Source organism: Fragaria vesca, linkage group LG6 (genome assembly GCF_000184155.1).
Source record: "Fragaria vesca subsp. vesca linkage group LG6, FraVesHawaii_1.0, whole genome shotgun sequence".
In the NCBI taxonomy this organism is placed as follows: domain Eukaryota; kingdom Viridiplantae; phylum Streptophyta; class Magnoliopsida; order Rosales; family Rosaceae; genus Fragaria; species Fragaria vesca.
In genome coordinates this window covers 36,320,818-36,337,772 of record NC_020496.1, presented here as the reverse complement: position 1 = coordinate 36,337,772, position 16,955 = coordinate 36,320,818, and the positions used below count along the sequence as shown (strand labels likewise).

Sequence of the window (16,955 nt, the reverse complement as noted above, 5' to 3'; positions counted from 1 at the left end):
TCTCTATTTGTTAATGTGGTGGAACTTCCTCTCTTCCTTTTCATTTCTGATTCTTCCTAATACGTACCGTAGACATATCATTATCCATGCGCAAGCTATATGCAACCCAGAAGAATTTGCTTTTAAGTGAAATGGCTTCAAGATTGATGGAATATGTCTATAATTTGGAAATCATTGTTTCTAATTTTTCTTCTCACATGTAATGAAAGGCTACGAGGTAGCAAGAGGCAGGCATATACACCATTCATCAACCTGCACAAAGATATAGTACTATAGATAGGAGAATCGATTCAGAAGTGCTTACACCCATGCATGTGTTTGCCTATAGGGAACCATCGCATCAAACATCTATGCGTATATGAATTACTTGCCACTTTTTGTGTAAACCTTACAAACCATTTGCAGTCGGTAAACAAACCGTATGATAATTAGTAACTTGAGCAAAAGGTCTCCTGTGAGACGATTTGAAATTTGAATGATATAAAGAGGAAAGGGAGACTGGACTTCCAAGTCAATTGTCTGGTGTACATAGAATGTACATAGAAGCAAGACAACCCTAATAAATCATACATATTTATGTTATTTACAAAGTCCAACCAGCCAACCCAGACAGCCAGGTGAGCTCCCAGTTGAAACTTGAAACAATACAACCTTTAAGTTACAATCACAACACCAGCTAACTGCTCATAGAAGGTCCAAAGTACATGCAGATGGGTGGATTGACCTTGAAGATAGAGAGGATTGCAGATGGAATCGTCCAAATCCCATCACCGCATATTAGACCTGAAGCGACTGCCCCTGAAAAATCCTCTGAATTCTTCCTATTCACTCGCTCCCATATAAAGAGTATTACTGTCCCCACAAACATATCAATGGCAAAGTAGGCTCCGATGTAGAATGGGACTGCCATAGCCATTGGAATAGGAATATATTGGGATACCTTCTTAGGAGTCACGTCCCTCAAGAGGTTTATCACCACAGCGGCCACAAAGAAACCACAACACATTGCCAAGCAGTGCTTTGGCAGCTCAGAGAAGCCTTCAATACCTAGAATTGCCATTTCCCTGAATATTACAGCATATGGTGCTTTATATGGACCATCAGGTGAGCCAATATCAAATGCAGTCCAAAACAACCAAAATGTTAATGGAGCAATCACACAACCCATGGCTGTTCCCACTAACTGGCTGATAAACATAGACTTGGCCGAGGACATAGTTAGGTAACCTGTCTTGAAGTCTTGCATGAGATCAGCTGCAGTAGATACAATGGACATCATCACCCCAGACGCAGCTAAACCAGCGATAACCCCACCATCACTTCCCACTAATGAAGCCATGATGAAAAGACCTATCTTCCCATAAGTTGAGGTCAAGTTCCAGTCCGTGAGGCCAGTGCCATAGGAGTTGCAAAAGGCAAGAGCAGGAGCAAGGATGTATGAGCACAGCACCAAATACCATTTGAGAGGTGGAAAGATAATTGGCATTGTTGCTGTCGATATTGCCACCAGGGCCACATATCCAGAACCAGCAACCCAGTTTGGTATTCTATCCTTGAGAAATACCTCATCCCTCTTTTTTTGTTCCAGGATTACTTCAGAACTCTCACCATCTGCTAAGCACATAATACTATTAATCTTCAGCAGAAAACATTTCATTCCCACAAACAATAACTAGACAATATATATAGTAACTCCGAAGATATTGATCAGATAATTTAATCGATGAAAGCAGCCTTGAACAATTAATTTGCTTAGGACCTAACATTAAAACTAGTTTTGGCTCGTACTACCAAAATTCAATTTAAGTTCTCAGTATCTTTATTTGGCACGATAAACCAGACAGCATGCCTGTGCAGTAAATATATATAGAGTGCCACTCTTAAGTCAAATAATTTACTGCAGAATTCCTAACTACAATACCGATATTAAACGACAATGATGTTTCACCCAGTTAATGTCCTATATCACAACTCAATCAAGGTTACTAGATACACACTAACAAGTCAGGATAAAGAGGAAAAAAGAAAACTTCAACACTGAACTGATGTCTTCTGTATATGAATTCAATGTGAAGAAGTGAAGGGTGTCAAATCAATTATCCATGAACATTAGACATCATATGAATACTCACCCAACTTTTCTTTAACCAAAGGAAGGTTGCTCTGTTTACTACTTTTATTGCATATTTCCTTGAGAGTAATGGCTATAATCTTGATCAAATTGTATAGACCATCCCCCAAAATAAGGGCAATAGCTATGAAGACCTGTAAACGAACATTACGGATCAAGTATGATCATCATTGAGCCAAACATCAATATTGCTTTAATAATGGCAGTGTTACCTCCAACAGAAAGGATTCCACAATACCTTATAACCATAAAGACCTTTGAAATCATTGCTACCTAGGTCAGCTGGATACCAGTGCCCAGCATGTTGGGAGATGAGAGGCCAAAGGAAACCCCATGATATGATAGCCCCAAAAAGCACTGAGCAGTTTACAATGTGAGGGCATATAAGACCACATCCGACATAAGTAGGACTGAAATCGAAATAAAACCTGCACACAGTGAATCATGTCAATATGGACAACTTCACTTCTAATCCATAAACAAAGTATTTTGTTTCTCAACACCAGCTACCACCAGTGGCTCGAACAAAGTAGTGTTAGTCAGTACCTACCTCAACTTATAATGAAGTGGTGAAAATGAGGGTCGAAGGGAGGGGGTGAAGGAAGGGATGGGATGGGAAGGGTATTAGACTCAATTAGAAGAATCAAACGAAGACAAATAAAAAAGACCTAGACTTACGTGTTCTTAAAAAGTGCCAATCCAAGGCTAGGAAAGTTGTCAAACCCACATGAATCTCCAATACCACTAAAGAACCACTTAAAGCAGCTCCAGATTAGACTCATGCTTAAATACTTTCCAAGACAATGCACTTGCTTCCTGCAATAAAAGGAGTACATATTGATTTTAGAATATTAAATAAAATGATTCACTATGACCGCATGTCTCAATTTAATAAAGACAGATAGAAAGTAATTAGGATATTAAATTCATTTTTCTAACAGGAAAGAATGAGCAGGGTGGCATTTGATGAAGTTGAGATGAAGATTTTACCCGGCAAGCTCTGCACCACTTTTAGTGTGAAAGCTATTTATCAACATTGCTGTGGCAGTCCCACTGGGGTACGTAAGTTTGTAATCCATGACCATAACCTGATTTCAGAAGCATATAGAAGTGACTCAAGTGAGGATACTTTCAACTACAACGATCATAGTGGCCAACAGGCAAGTCAAAACTTTGTCTTAAAATAGCCAGGCCAATTTACAAACTAATAGACAAAAGTTCCTCTGAAAGGTTAATAACTAGGCATATAAATTGAGCATGTTCTTCGACAGCAAACTAAAAACACATTGCGAAAAGCAGATCCATGGAAGCTAACAAGCAACTATAGGAACACACCAACTACATAATACATAAACAAAAAACCCAACATCCTAGACTAGCACCAAAGCTGAAGTAGTTACCTTGCGAAGTGGAACGAGACTAAAAAGTCCAAGGAAGCTGACAACAACCAGGAAACCAGTCATCCACCATAAGCCTGGATTAATAACATCTTCTGCCCTGTTACCAGGGTAATCCTCACCGATAAGCTTATATGTTTTTTCATCCATTGCAACCAAATACGAACCGAATCCCCCTGTCACCAATTTCATATTTCTCAATATCACCAATAAACCAAAATGCATACCAAACACACAAGTTCTGGTCCTAAAGATGCAACCTTTATATCATCTACCAACAATGTTCATACTACCCAACACAAATTGCGAAATAAAACCAATACCCAGAAACTTAATTACAATAAAAACATTGAAACACAGTGATTAAGAGCTGATTAACAATTAATTAGAGAGCAAGGTTACCGCTGAAGGCGAGGCCATAGCAAGCGACGACGCAAGTTTGGATGACAGTGTTCTCTTGCCTTGTGAAGGGCTTAACCTCAAACCCTAATTGGGCCAAGAACCCGGTCCACGACTTGACGAAGAAGAACCCTAGCAGACCGGCGGCGACGTTCAACGACGGGATGATCCCCACCGTCAGATTGAGCTTGTGTGTGATGATGCAGAAGAGAGTCCCCAGCACGGCGCTGACCACCAGCCCTCTGATCGTGATTTGATCTCTCCATTCCGGCACTCGGTCGTCGTCGACGGTCTCAACGGCCTTGATTTTGTCTGAATCGTCGAGCAGCAACGGCTCAGATATCTCCACGGAGGTCGTCTCGGTCCCCATGACTTTTGAGAATCTGTCAATAGGGATTTCAGGGTCAACGGATTCTTCAAATTCTAGAGGATACAGGATTTCAGGTAGTTGAGGATTTGTATCTGGTAGCGTGTTTTGAAAGGTTGTTGGTATTTGCCGCCTCCACTTATAATTTGCCGCGTGTTTATTTCCGGGTGAGTAGGTTCATTGGGAATGTAACCCATTAATGTTTCAGCCCATTGGGCTGCGCAGTCTGACCCAAATAATCCAAATGCAGCTCTGAAACGTTATCCCTTTTATCTGTGGAAGTGTTTTGGTGAAATGCGAAGCTTAAGAGCAGAGAAACAGAGGATGACATTAGATAGCACATATTAAGTGCATCAAACTGTTTTCTTAGTGGCTAAAAAGGAGGAAGCGTTCTGAGTTTCTGACAAGATCCATCGGCGCGGATTAGTCTATGGGCTTAGAAAGCCTTTAAGGATACTCTCAAAAAAAAACAAAAAAAAGGTGCATCAACAAGTCAGTGGTGTCATTTCTGGACCTGAACTCGACATGGGAAATACCGACATGAGAAATACAAGAGCTATAGTCCACCCAACTGAAATATGCACGAATGAGTGATGCAAGTAACGGACACTTCAATCTTGAATGGAATTGATTAACTGCGGACAAGGGAGTAGGACAAATTACTACCAAAAGAATTCCGAGTATACGTAATACATGACACAAGTGGCTTAATAAGAACAGGAAAGAAAGTAGGGAAGTTTCATAATATAGTTGTTGTGAACGCAAAAGCTCATCAACAAAACCAAAGTTGAATGATATGTTATCATCATAAAAGATTTAAGAAACAACTGTGCATAATCCGTCTAGAAAAAAGAGACTGATTATGGGGCTAAATTATTGAATTCACCTGCTAAAGCAGCAACAGAAGATTAATGTATGGGCTTACCCTACTCATCGTCAATCAAAACGCAATAATTCCATACAAATAAGAACCATAAGAACAATAATAACATCAATTTGATCAGTGAGTGATATCCGACACCTGCGTATCGTAGCTCTTCGTTGGATAGCTAAAAATGAGGATGCTCAACACCCGATTGAGCATTATTGATTGCAAAGTTGGCATACTTGAGCAAGCTTGCCGCAATCAATTCTAGTGGGAGACACATGCAAATTTTCATGCAAAAGAGGGAGAGGGAGAACAAAGATGGTATACCATCGAACTCAAATTATTGTCATTTTAGCACAAACTTACCTCCACAAAGTTATACACCAAACTCGGGAAAACCGAACAAACTCACACCGTGACTCTTCACCTTCCTTTTAGTAGTTCATTTCTCTGTGTTTCCCCACTCTTAAAAGATCTAGTCAGAGACGGATGCATGAATGCATTGCTCTTGTCTGTAAGCCTACAACAGCTTTCTACTTCCTTACCCTACTTCCAGAGATGCTTGTGGGGTATATGCAGATATTTCTGGGCCAGCACCGTTGTCCTGCTGCCTCCTCGATGGAGAAGATACTTGAACATAGTAAACAAGGCAGGTGGGAGAATGCTAGCCTCTGAGCTAATATATCATATATGTCACAATCATACCTGCAGGAAGGGTCTTAATTAAGTACAAAACAACAGGGAGAAATTAAGGCCAAAGCGGGTAGATTACATCACTATATGGCAAATTCAGATTCATAAGCTGCACGCAGAGAAGCTTCATCAGTGTAATTGAAGCAAAAATGGCCCTACACTTGTCCTGTGATCAACATTTCATTATAATAAGTTAACTTCAGTACTGCTCTCTAGAACCAACACTGGATTACTTTTAACATGCAATGAACAGCTTTAATAATAAGGTGAAAAATGAAAATATAGCTAATACAATTTTCACTGAAAATGAACGAGTGAATCCCAAAAAACTACATTGCATTAACTCTTGTAATATGCTCAATGACAGAAGCTCAATTAGATCCAACAATACAAAAACATGTATATTTTCACCAGCAAAACATGTACACTGCCCACTCTCGTCGTCCTGTGCATTGTTGCACCAACTAAAAGAGAATTGTTTACAGATATATGGCAATCTAGAAGACACGTTTGTGTTTACATGTTATTATATATCTTATCGATGACGTCTGGCACTTTTATTGTACCTTTGAGGCTAACTTGAAGAAAACACAGATATGCACAAAGACAGAAGAACAGTTTCATGGTGTTCAAACCAAACCCCAATTTGTCTAGATGATTTGGCCTTTGATAAGAGCAGCCAACCACAATCTTGTATCTTTCTAAATGGATCTCTCTACTCAACCTTATCAGACCCTTGTATCAATCAGTGACTTCCACTTTATTCAGAAGTCAAATTGAAATATCTTTATCAGATCATTCTGTGACTCTTTATATCGTATCTTCCTTGCAAACTACATTTACATCTATTAATTGCCTCCAATGGTTACTGAATCAATATAACATCAATCCCTCCAAGACAGGTTAAAAAATGAAGGTTAGTATAAACGCATACCAAATGAATGAGATGTTATTTTCAGTCTACTCAACTTCATCTTCATAAACCATTGATGCAGCTGTTACAGTGGGTGCACCAAAAATTTCAGCAGAGTAGCATTGAACCTCTCAAGGATCTCAGTATTGGTATTCCTACTACTTTTCTTCTGTTTTCTTCACAAATTACATGACAACCAAATGTAGAGATTCCGTTTCTCCTGTTTTTTTTTTTTTTTTCCTTCCCCAGAACTCGGCATCTCAAGTAAAACCCTGTCGAGCTATTAGGATTTATGATTCCTCAAAATCCATATTGCCCCAAGTAGCCAATGTTTTATAGATATTGCACATAACCACTATCACTCCTGGGAAAATCATTAGGAGCACCTTATGCTACAAATCATACAACTGCTAGTAGGTACCTAATGAAATCATTTAACCTACAGATAAACCAGTTTAAATGTCCAGAAATGCAGCACCACTTTCATTAATATGAACAGATGAAGTCTTTCATCTCTAGTTATTTTCAGTAATCTAATTCTTTCTGTAACAAATTTCAGCTTGGCCATCAGATGATGACAAAGATGCCTATACAAAACCGACCATCCATCACAGACATGGATCTACGTTCTTAGAGCGACCTAGGAAGGACCAGAAGAAATCTTTTTCGGAATTTGAAGACAGGAGAGAAGGAGAAGAAACATCCGTTATTGCCCCAGAGCTGTTTCATGGCTTTCTCACCATTGGAACTCTTGGCTTGGAAACAAATGCCAGTGAACCAGTGACACCAACTTTTGCAACACCTTTAGAGAACTTAACTGAGCAAAAGCCAAAGGTCACAGAAAATGACTTGAAGCTCATCAGCTATGAGCCAGAGAGGTTTCTTCAGGCCGAGACAAGGGAAGGACTCTGTCCATCATCAGCAAGAGACAGTCATGTTAGCACTATCACACTCGGTGGCTGGGGAATGGAGGACTCTGAAGATGAAGAGTACTGTGCAACAGTGGTGTGTCCCCTCCAAGAATATCTGCTTGGGTCCTCAGTTGAAGTACCACAAATGAGCACAGAAGCAAAGAAAGAAAAGACATCACTACAAGAGTTGTTTGATAGGACCAAAATGACTGAAAATTTCGAGAAGAGTGAGATAGATCCCAAGCAAAAAAGTAAATCTGCCACAGCTTCCATGAAGAAGATAATAAAAAAACTCTATGCCTCTTCCAAGAGCCCCACATCTACTAGTGGTCATCCAACCGATCCTGCCATCCTAGAGAAACTTGGTGAGGCATCTGATTCTGTTTCTACCAAGAAGAAACCCCATAAGGTCAGGTTCCCATAGCTGAACAGCATATCTGATGGCTCTTGGTTATACACAGACACATACCACACACTCATGTATGAACATATGCACATGCCATGGATACATCATTGCATTTCCTAATATAGCGACCAACATATAAGTATGTCAATCAGATACTATCCATGATCTGTTCTAAGCATCTGTACAAAAGGTACCTTGCTGCTGAGTGGTTTACAACTTCAACACACAAAGGATGTATTACTGGCATCATACAAATTTAATTGTGTGAGGCAGATTTAGGATGAAAGTAATCTCAGCTAGTGTGGTGTATATAGGGATACACTCAAAAGCAGGTGATTTTGCCAGGTGATGTTCTCTGGAAATCAAAAATCCAGCCAGGGAACCTTATTTATGGCAAAGCATAAGTACAGGATCCATGTGATAAATGTCTCATCAGAAACACAATTCTGTTTTCTTGATGTTCTACCCGAAACTACCAGATGGTCCCTCAACTTACATGACAATAGATATTGAAGACGACTTCCCATTCAACTTTTTCATATTGTGTTGAATGCAGGTATTACGTATGTTTCAAAGAAAGGTTCATCCTGAAGGCTCTATAGCTGAAAAAGAAATTATCAAGTCAAAGAAATACAAGGACAAGAGCAACTCCAGTGACATTGGTGGCTGTAATAGGAATCTGAAGCTCATGGGTGAAGAGAATAGAAGGTTGCCCCAAGAGTCAAAGTTAAAGGAGGGGACCAAAAACTGTAATAAGTACATGGACATGCCTCAATACAGGCTGAATGGCAATGATTTGAAAAGAAATGAAGAGCACTGGATCAAAACAGACGCAAACTGTAAGTATCTTTTAAATTTCATACCATGGCGACATACTTGGTTTAGTTCCTACCACTACAAAACACCTTTAAAAAAAAAAAAAAAAAAACTAAGAAAACCTAACATTCAGGAGAACAAAAGTAAAAAAAAAAAACGCCTAATTCAATAATGAGAAACTTTAAGAGCTAATGATTCAGGAATTAAACCAGATATCCTATTACTTCCAGATATTGAGAGAACTTCACAACATATAAGAAAAATTACTTAGGTCTCATATCATGTTTTGTCTAATGACTATGACCATGGACCTCATGGTCTGCAAAGTTGAGTCTACTATAAATGCACTAACCAGTTTACAATACTTGCATTTCAGACTTGGTGTTGGAGCTGTAGTGGCCAAAGTTGTAAAAAGTCATAAGTGCCACCTTTATGAGAAAGAATGTGTTTGTTCGAATATTTTTTATATGGTCATGTACTTGTTTGTGAGTGGTTAAGTGGCAAGTTGCATTCAGGAAATGACAAGGGAGTACTGGACGTGCCTATCTTGTATCAGTGTGATGATGAAGTTTGAGTGTGTTTATGACTTTATCCGTATCAATAAGCATGCTTTTGATTAACAACAAAGCTTTAATGGTTGAGACTTGTGAACCATTTTGGGTATTACAAATAAGTGAAGCGCCTCAAATTTTATGTTGGCAGAGTGGCAGACCCTTCCTATCACTGCCTACTGTTTTGTTCAGATACCATGTATTCTTACAGACATTCAGTATACTTGCTCTAGCCAAATAGGCAGATATAGACATATATGATATATCTCAAACATTATACCCACAATCAGACCTACACATTTAAATGCATCTACTCCTAGCTATCCAATATCCAAGTCTCCAACTCTCCATACAAAGCACTATAGTTGCTTGTATTTAAAATAGTTCAAAAATTCAATTCATTATAGGTACCAGTTAAAGCCTCCACCTCTTAACATTATAAACTAGTGGGACTTAGAACATTGTTATCAAGCTTCTGGCCATTTCTTAAGTTCTATATTTATTATTTTTAAGTGAGATTTTGCTATCATAAACCCTTCATGTCAGGCATTACTATGGCAACATTGAAATATGAAAAGATTCAAACCTTGCAGCGTCAGATTAACAGGAGGCACCAGCATACTAAATCGGCAGAGGCTCCTCCTTAAGAATTCCACCCATATCCATCCTCCATGATCGATCAACTAGAGCTGCTAACTCTCTGCAAGACGCATTATCAGTACCATAAACAGGCACAAAATGCATATGACAATATACCAGATACAGTACATTTGATATTGATGCATATGAAAATACTGGATACAGTACATTTGATATTGACTTGGTATGCTCTTTAAGCCACTACCAATCAACTGTCTCATAAAGGAACTTTTTTTTTTCACCACATGGAGATTGAAAGAGCATCTCATATATGTGACTACTTCAAATGACTCTATTGGATTTCAGTGGCAATTATACGCACTCTGCTTAACAACTTTAATAGGACTTGTATACCAGGCTCACTCTCTACTTTGTACTGCTGTTAAGAAAGATGGCTACATGATATCCAACCAAGTCTAATGCTGAAATTAAACTTATGCAGGACACCACCATCCATCAGATATTGGAAATGGCATATCCTGCACCTGAACAACCTAGTTCATTGTGGCAATGCACCAACTAATTCTGAGCATATAACACATGAATAAAAGAATCTGAAATTTATGGCCAAGGGACACACTTGAGATCATGGCTGACAACCAGTATGGTTAATTCTTTCTTTAGATGCTTTAGCAGCTTTACAACATCTGCACGTGCCTTCCAATCTGATGAAAACAAAGGATATATAATTTCAAATGAAGGATCAGAAACATAAACAAAAAAAACAAAAAAAAAAGGTAAGAACTAGAAGGTATGAGAATTAATGAAAAAATTCACAGAAAAAGGAATATTTTTAGACCAAAAATAAAGTATAGACTAGAACTTTGGCATGATTGGGTCAATTTGGTTCAATCTTAAAGTTTACCAAAATCACAATGAATATAGTGAATGAGAAAAACCAGTTCAAATAGTGACTGGGAAAGACTATTGTGGTTCTCAGTGAAGAATGTTCTGCAAGCAAGGCACAAAGGGCATTTTTATGCCTCGTTGTTCAACTTGCATGGAAACAGCAAAGGGGAAGACACATAATGATGTAGAATTTAAGATCACTAAATTCATCTTCATACCAAGACCAGCAAGGGGTTCATCCAATATCAATAAATCTGGGATTTGTACCTGAAGATTCGAGCAAATTGACAAGTATGAGTGACTTCGTACCAAAGCTATAACTAGCTATGTAAGACTGCAATCTTTTGAACTATGACTATCTGTGTTTATATTTACAACTAGAATCTTACTAGCTGAATTGCCAAGGCAAGACGACGTTTGTAGCCACCACTAAGGGAGTGAGGGTCTCTATCCAGTGAGATCCCACTTAAACCAACCTGCAGTCATCAATGAAACCAACAACGGAGTTTTGGTTTTAATCTAACAGACCCGATAAATAATGAATGTAACAAAATTGTCAGAATATGTAGAAGACAGTTCATGCTGAGAAGAGCACAAGCACCCAATTAATTGCTCTGTGGAGGTTTCGAGCAAGATTCTCCTTCATTTGAAGATCTCCCTTTTGCCTTGGCCATGCAAAAGTAACTTCATCAAGCACATTATCAGCCACGAAATACCTAGCTTGAAAGACGGACATAATATTGAAACTTGGAAATAAACTTAATAAAAATTGAAGGCTACTGAAAGGTTGGTACTTTACAAACACTATAAAACTGAAACAGATGTTGCAAACCAGTTCTCACTTCCCTAGCTAACATAGACTACCTCTCTGGAAACTGAAACACAATGCCAACTCGTCCTGTGGATAAGGATTCAGGAGACTGAATTGGCTTGCCATCATTTCCATATTTTTGAATCTGAATTGAGCCTGAAGTTGGTTTGTTCAATCCTGCAAGCAGCTGAAGACGGGGGAAAAAATCATCCAACAAGATACTGCTTCGGAGCTTAAGAACGAGATGGACAGCATAAAAGCTCCCTTAACAACAAAAACACACAACCTGCACGAGAGTAGTCTTTCCGCTACCACTCTGTCCAAAAATTAAGCCCAAGCTGCAAGATAAACGTGAACCAATCATCCTACTAAAACATATGTAAGCTAGTTAATCGCATCGAACACACCCTATGTTTGTTCCGTCTATCTAAATCACTTGATTTTTTTTCATGCAATAATAAAATGACATCACATCACAAATATGTACCTCTTCTCCGGAAGCGAAAAACTAACAGCATTTAGAAGGCGGAGCTCAGTCCCTGGCGGTTGGTAGCTCACATCTTTGACCTTGAAGTCACAAATTATTTACATTCAGAATTCACAGAATTACAAGTAAATTAGTAGAATTAGACTTATTCCAAAAAAAAATCCAATGCAACAACCACATTGCCTATCTGATCATCAACTACTTAATCGAATATTACATGAATTTTGTGGTAAAAAATAATGAAGGAAACTTACTTCGAAGCATGAGTAATCACATTTGAATTTCACAGGTTGAGATTTCCGGAACTTCAAACTGCATAAGAAAATGAATTTAACTAAATTAAAATTCTAAACCGGTAGAGAGAGAGAGAGAGAGAGAGAGTTGATTGCGTGCCTGGAACGCGATTTGGAGGCGATTGAGGTTGCCGGTTGGAGCGGTGTCGAGACTGAAAAGGGGTTCAGAGCCAAAACTGAGCTCGACATTTTCGCGGTTTGCAGACATATGAGGGGATTTCTGGTACTAATTACATGTTTCGGGCTCTCGGGTTTGGGCTTCCGGGCTTATAGTACAGATTGGGCTATCCATTTTTAAATGGATTTCAAAACATCTTTCACATATATGATGATATATGTCATGTTTGTGTTGTAGATGCATAAAATTTAACGAGAATAATAATTATTAGATTATTCATACGATGCATAGACCCGATAAATTGCATACGTGACTCATGAGTCGGGAAAGTTGAAAAGTCTTCGGAAATGAAATGTGGCGACATGTGAATGGTCGATCGACAACAAAAATCATCAATCTCAACTAAAAGCAAATATTAAATGTCAATCGATAAAATCGATAATCAAATTAAATTGATTATTGGAAAGGAAGCCGAACATTTAATCAAATTGGTAAAATACCTTATCGGTCATAATCGAATCAATCAATAAATACCGATTGATTTAATTATGTTAATAATTATAATTAGATCAATCAATCAAGACTGATTGATTTAATTATACCGTTTAATTATACCGTTAAAGAAATACAATGAAAACGGTATCTTCAAAACATTCCATAAACGGAGGAATGTCGACACTATAAATACCCCATCTCATATCAAGAATAGGACTTCCGGACAAAGGAGAAAAATTACTCCCGAGAGCTCAGAATTCTCCCAAAATCCTTAAAGAATCATCAAGCTGTCAAATAGCCGATTCTTAATCAACCTCAAGCCTATAAGTTGTCAAATCCCGAAGAGTCACCAAGTTGCCAAATAACCGACATCTTCAACAACTACAAGACGAAGAGTAACCACCACGTGGAACTGCTCGTGGCCCAAACCCAATCAACGTCAAGCCTTTACGGCCCTTGGTCAACTTCCTTCTACAAATCGTCAACACGATAAGAAGTTCAAACTACAACAGTTCAATTCAAGATCAAGTGTTTGTCACCTTTGGATCAAATCAACGTCGGAGATCGAATCAGAGGACATTTTTGTTAAAAGAATACCCATAGAGATTGTAACCCGCAAATTCAATCAATACAAATATATTATTTTGTACACGTGTCTTTCTACATGTTATTCGTTACAAGAATTTTCGTGTTTACAAAATTGGCACGCCCAGTGGACCATCTCTGCCTCTCAATCATCTCCTCTTCCGACAATCTCGCCATCCTCATCACATGGCTTCAAAGATGGTGCAAATCAAATCGAAAAACAAGACCAACAAGGTAGTTACTCTGAAAAGCAGTAGAAACCTTAGCGGTCATGTTGCTCACAGTAAGTCATTTCAACTCACAACATTCAACCTTCATTCCTCAAAATAGTTTCAACCGATCGACGCTTGGACAACAATGGGGGCAAACCTCATGAAGCAAAGACGTTCAACATCGACAGGCAACTCGAGGAAACATTCTCCTTCGCCCACAACCAAAGTTGATTTGAAGATATGTCCACACTTGGAATTGCCTCTTGACAATCAAATTGAAGCGATTCTAGAAGACAACTCTTGAGCCATGCAAGTCATGGTGATAGGAGTGATCAACGTGGAAGAACAAGCGGCCCAAATAGCCCAGTTGACTGAAGCGGTGAAGAAGCTCCAAAAGACCATTGAAGAGAAGGATGTAGAAATTGCATTGCTCATGGAGAAGCTAAAAGTTCACCATGAAAATGACTCGAAGAATAACCTTCATGGCGATAAGAAAGACACATCTGGTGGATCATCTTCCGAGCAAAAAGGAGAATCAAATTCCATCCTACCTTCATTGTCAGTTTAACAACTTTAAGACATGATTGCCAAGACAATCAAAGCTCAATATGGTGGTACGTCTCGAGATACACTAACGTATTCCAAGCCTTACACCAAGCGGCTAGACAATTTGAGAATGCCAATTGGTTACCAACCTCCTAAGTTTCAACAATTTGATGGCAAAAGTAACCCCAAGCAACACATCGCACATTTCATCGAAACATACAACAGCGTTGGCACCGATAGTGATCATCTTGTGAAGCAATTTGTTCGCTCACTCCGAGGTACGGCATTTGAATGGTTTACAGACTTGGAGCTTGAATCCATTGACAACTGGGAGCAAATGGAAAATGAGTTTTTGAACCGATTCTTCAGCACACGTCACATGGTGAGTATGTTAGAGCTCACCAACACCAAACAACAAAACGGCGAGCCTGTTGTAAAGTTCATCAATCGTTGGCGTACACTAAGTCTCGACTGCAAAGATAAACTCTCAGAATTGTCAGCGGTAGAGATGTGTATTCAAGGCATGCATTGGGATTTGTTGTACATTCTTCAAAGGTGCGAGGCTTTATCCTTTGAAGAACTTGCTACTCGAGCTCATGACATGGAACTTAGTTTGGCTAGTCATGGCCAAAGAAAATATGACATCATGGAGCCAGAGAATCAGGAGTCTTTGGCAATCAACACAACTCCTGCAAGGGTCATGAAACGAGTCAAATCAAATGACTAAAAGAAGTTTCAGTCAACTCAAGATTAAGCAAGGAGGCAAACTCTAAAAGACTTGGAAGCTAAAGTTACCCTTTTCCAGATTCCGATGTTGCTGAGATGTTGGAAAACTTGCTTGAAAAAGAACTAATCAAATTGCCAAACTGCAAGCGTCCAGAAGAGATGCATCGGGTCAATGATCCTAAGTATTGTAAGTACCACCGTGTCATCGGTCATCCGATGGAAAAGTGTTTCGTCTTGAAAGACCTCATCATGAAGCTAGCACAACAAGGAAAGATATGTTTAGATGTTGAAGATGACGTGGCTCAGTCAAATTATGCAACCGTCTTCTTTGAACACCTCAAAGTGGTGTCCTCAACGCCTTTGTTAGGGGCATACAACCCGTCTAAATTTATGTAGACCACTCAAAAGTCAAAATGCACCTTTGTCCGCACGAGCTTAAACTGCGAATGACACACAAAAAAAACAAAAAAAAATTAATCGCTCCTTGTCTGCATGAGCTTAAACTGCAAATGACACCCAAAAAAAAAAAATAGCTCCTTGTCCGCACGAGCTTAAACTGCGAATGACACACACACAAAAAAAACACAAAAAAAAATAATCGCTTCTTGTCTGCACGAGCTTAAACTGTAAATGACACACAAAAAAAAGGTCCTAGCCTGCATGAGCCTCAACTACGCAAGGCAAAAAAAAAAATGCTCATTGCCCGCATGAGCATAAACTGTGTACGGCACCCAAAAAAAAAAATCCTTGAACTACGTTGTGACTTGATCTCTTTCTCATAAAAGTACGTAGGCACCTTGGAAGATGCTTCTGAGTGCAGTCATAACAAAGCAAGAAAATGAGTTTGCTCGGGTTGTTCAGAGTATTGCCGTATCAAAACAAGGAAATGAGTTTGCTCAAGGTGTTTCCCATGTCAAAGAAGAGACATACAAAACTTGAAAGAGGATGACTTTGCGCAATCTCCAGATTTCTACTCTTCCTTTCGCGGTCGAAAAATACGCAGAGTCTTAGTACTTTAAGTGATTCCTCCCACTTTCAGAAAGTGGAACAAATCAAGCGTTTAGGTTTTCACGCTCTTCAGATTGTCTTCACGGTACGCAAAGCCTAAACACCTAAACAATTTTAAACGATTTATCTCACGTCTAGGAGGTGGAACAAATCAAGCATTTAGGTTTTCGTGTTCTTCATATTATCTTCAAGGTACGCAAAGCCTAAACACTTTTAGCGATTAATCCTACGTCTAAGAGGTGGAAGAAATCAAGCAGTAAGGTGTTCGCGTTCTTCAATTGCGATCAAGGTAAGCAAAGCCTAAACACTTTGAACGATTAATCTCACGTTTAAGAGGTGGAAGAAATCAAGCGGTTAGGTGTTCGCGTTCTTCAATTGCTGTCAAGGTACGCAAAACCTAAACACTTTGAGCGATTAATCACACGTCTAAGAGATGGAAGAAATCAAGCGGTTAGGTGTTCGCGTTCTTCAATTGTGGTCAAGGTACGTAAAGCCTAAACACTTTGAACGACTTATCCCACATCAAAAAAGTGGAACAAATCAAGCGGTTATGTGTTCGCGTTCTTCAATTGCCACTGAATTATCACCAAAGTCTGGAAAAAAAAAGAAGAAGGAAAAATCCCCATCAGCCCTAATTTCAGGGAATTTTTTCCCACTAACAAATCAGATTTGAGAATTCCCACCAACCCTATAGTTTAGCCAAATTTTTTCCCATTAACCAAATTTTTGATCTT

The 16,955-nt window shown here is 39.0% G+C and overlaps 2 protein-coding genes and 1 non-coding gene across 3 annotated transcripts; all 3 read right to left on the bottom strand.

The window, feature by feature from the left end:
- Positions 1-438: 438 nt before the first annotated feature.
- Positions 439-4,297, bottom strand: LOC101307240 (probable metal-nicotianamine transporter YSL6-like). The gene is made up of 7 exons (XM_004306259.1): positions 3,931-4,297; positions 3,532-3,704; positions 3,122-3,219; positions 2,810-2,947; positions 2,370-2,559; positions 2,133-2,265; positions 439-1,611 (listed from the first exon to the last, which is right to left on the bottom strand). The coding sequence occupies exons 1-7, from the start codon at positions 4,295-4,297 to the stop codon at positions 677-679; spliced, it is 2,034 nt and encodes a 677-aa protein (XP_004306307.1). The 3' UTR covers positions 439-676.
- A 2,902-nt stretch (positions 4,298-7,199) lies between these two features.
- On the bottom strand, positions 7,200-12,720 carry LOC101306951 (ABC transporter I family member 11, chloroplastic-like). Its single transcript, XM_004306258.1, has 11 exons — positions 12,632-12,720; positions 12,493-12,550; positions 12,239-12,318; positions 12,038-12,089; positions 11,805-11,938; positions 11,542-11,656; positions 11,330-11,416; positions 11,159-11,207; positions 10,672-10,756; positions 10,039-10,152; positions 7,200-7,794 (listed from the first exon to the last, which is right to left on the bottom strand). The coding sequence occupies exons 1-10, from the start codon at positions 12,718-12,720 to the stop codon at positions 10,074-10,076; spliced, it is 828 nt and encodes a 275-aa protein (XP_004306306.1). The 3' UTR covers positions 7,200-7,794; positions 10,039-10,073.
- A 1,045-nt stretch (positions 12,721-13,765) lies between these two features.
- On the bottom strand, positions 13,766-15,300 carry LOC101293413. The gene is made up of 2 exons (XR_185080.1): positions 15,283-15,300; positions 13,766-15,176 (listed from the first exon to the last, which is right to left on the bottom strand). It is a non-coding gene; the product is annotated as an uncharacterized LOC101293413 (transcript).
- Positions 15,301-16,955: the final 1,655 nt, after the last annotated feature.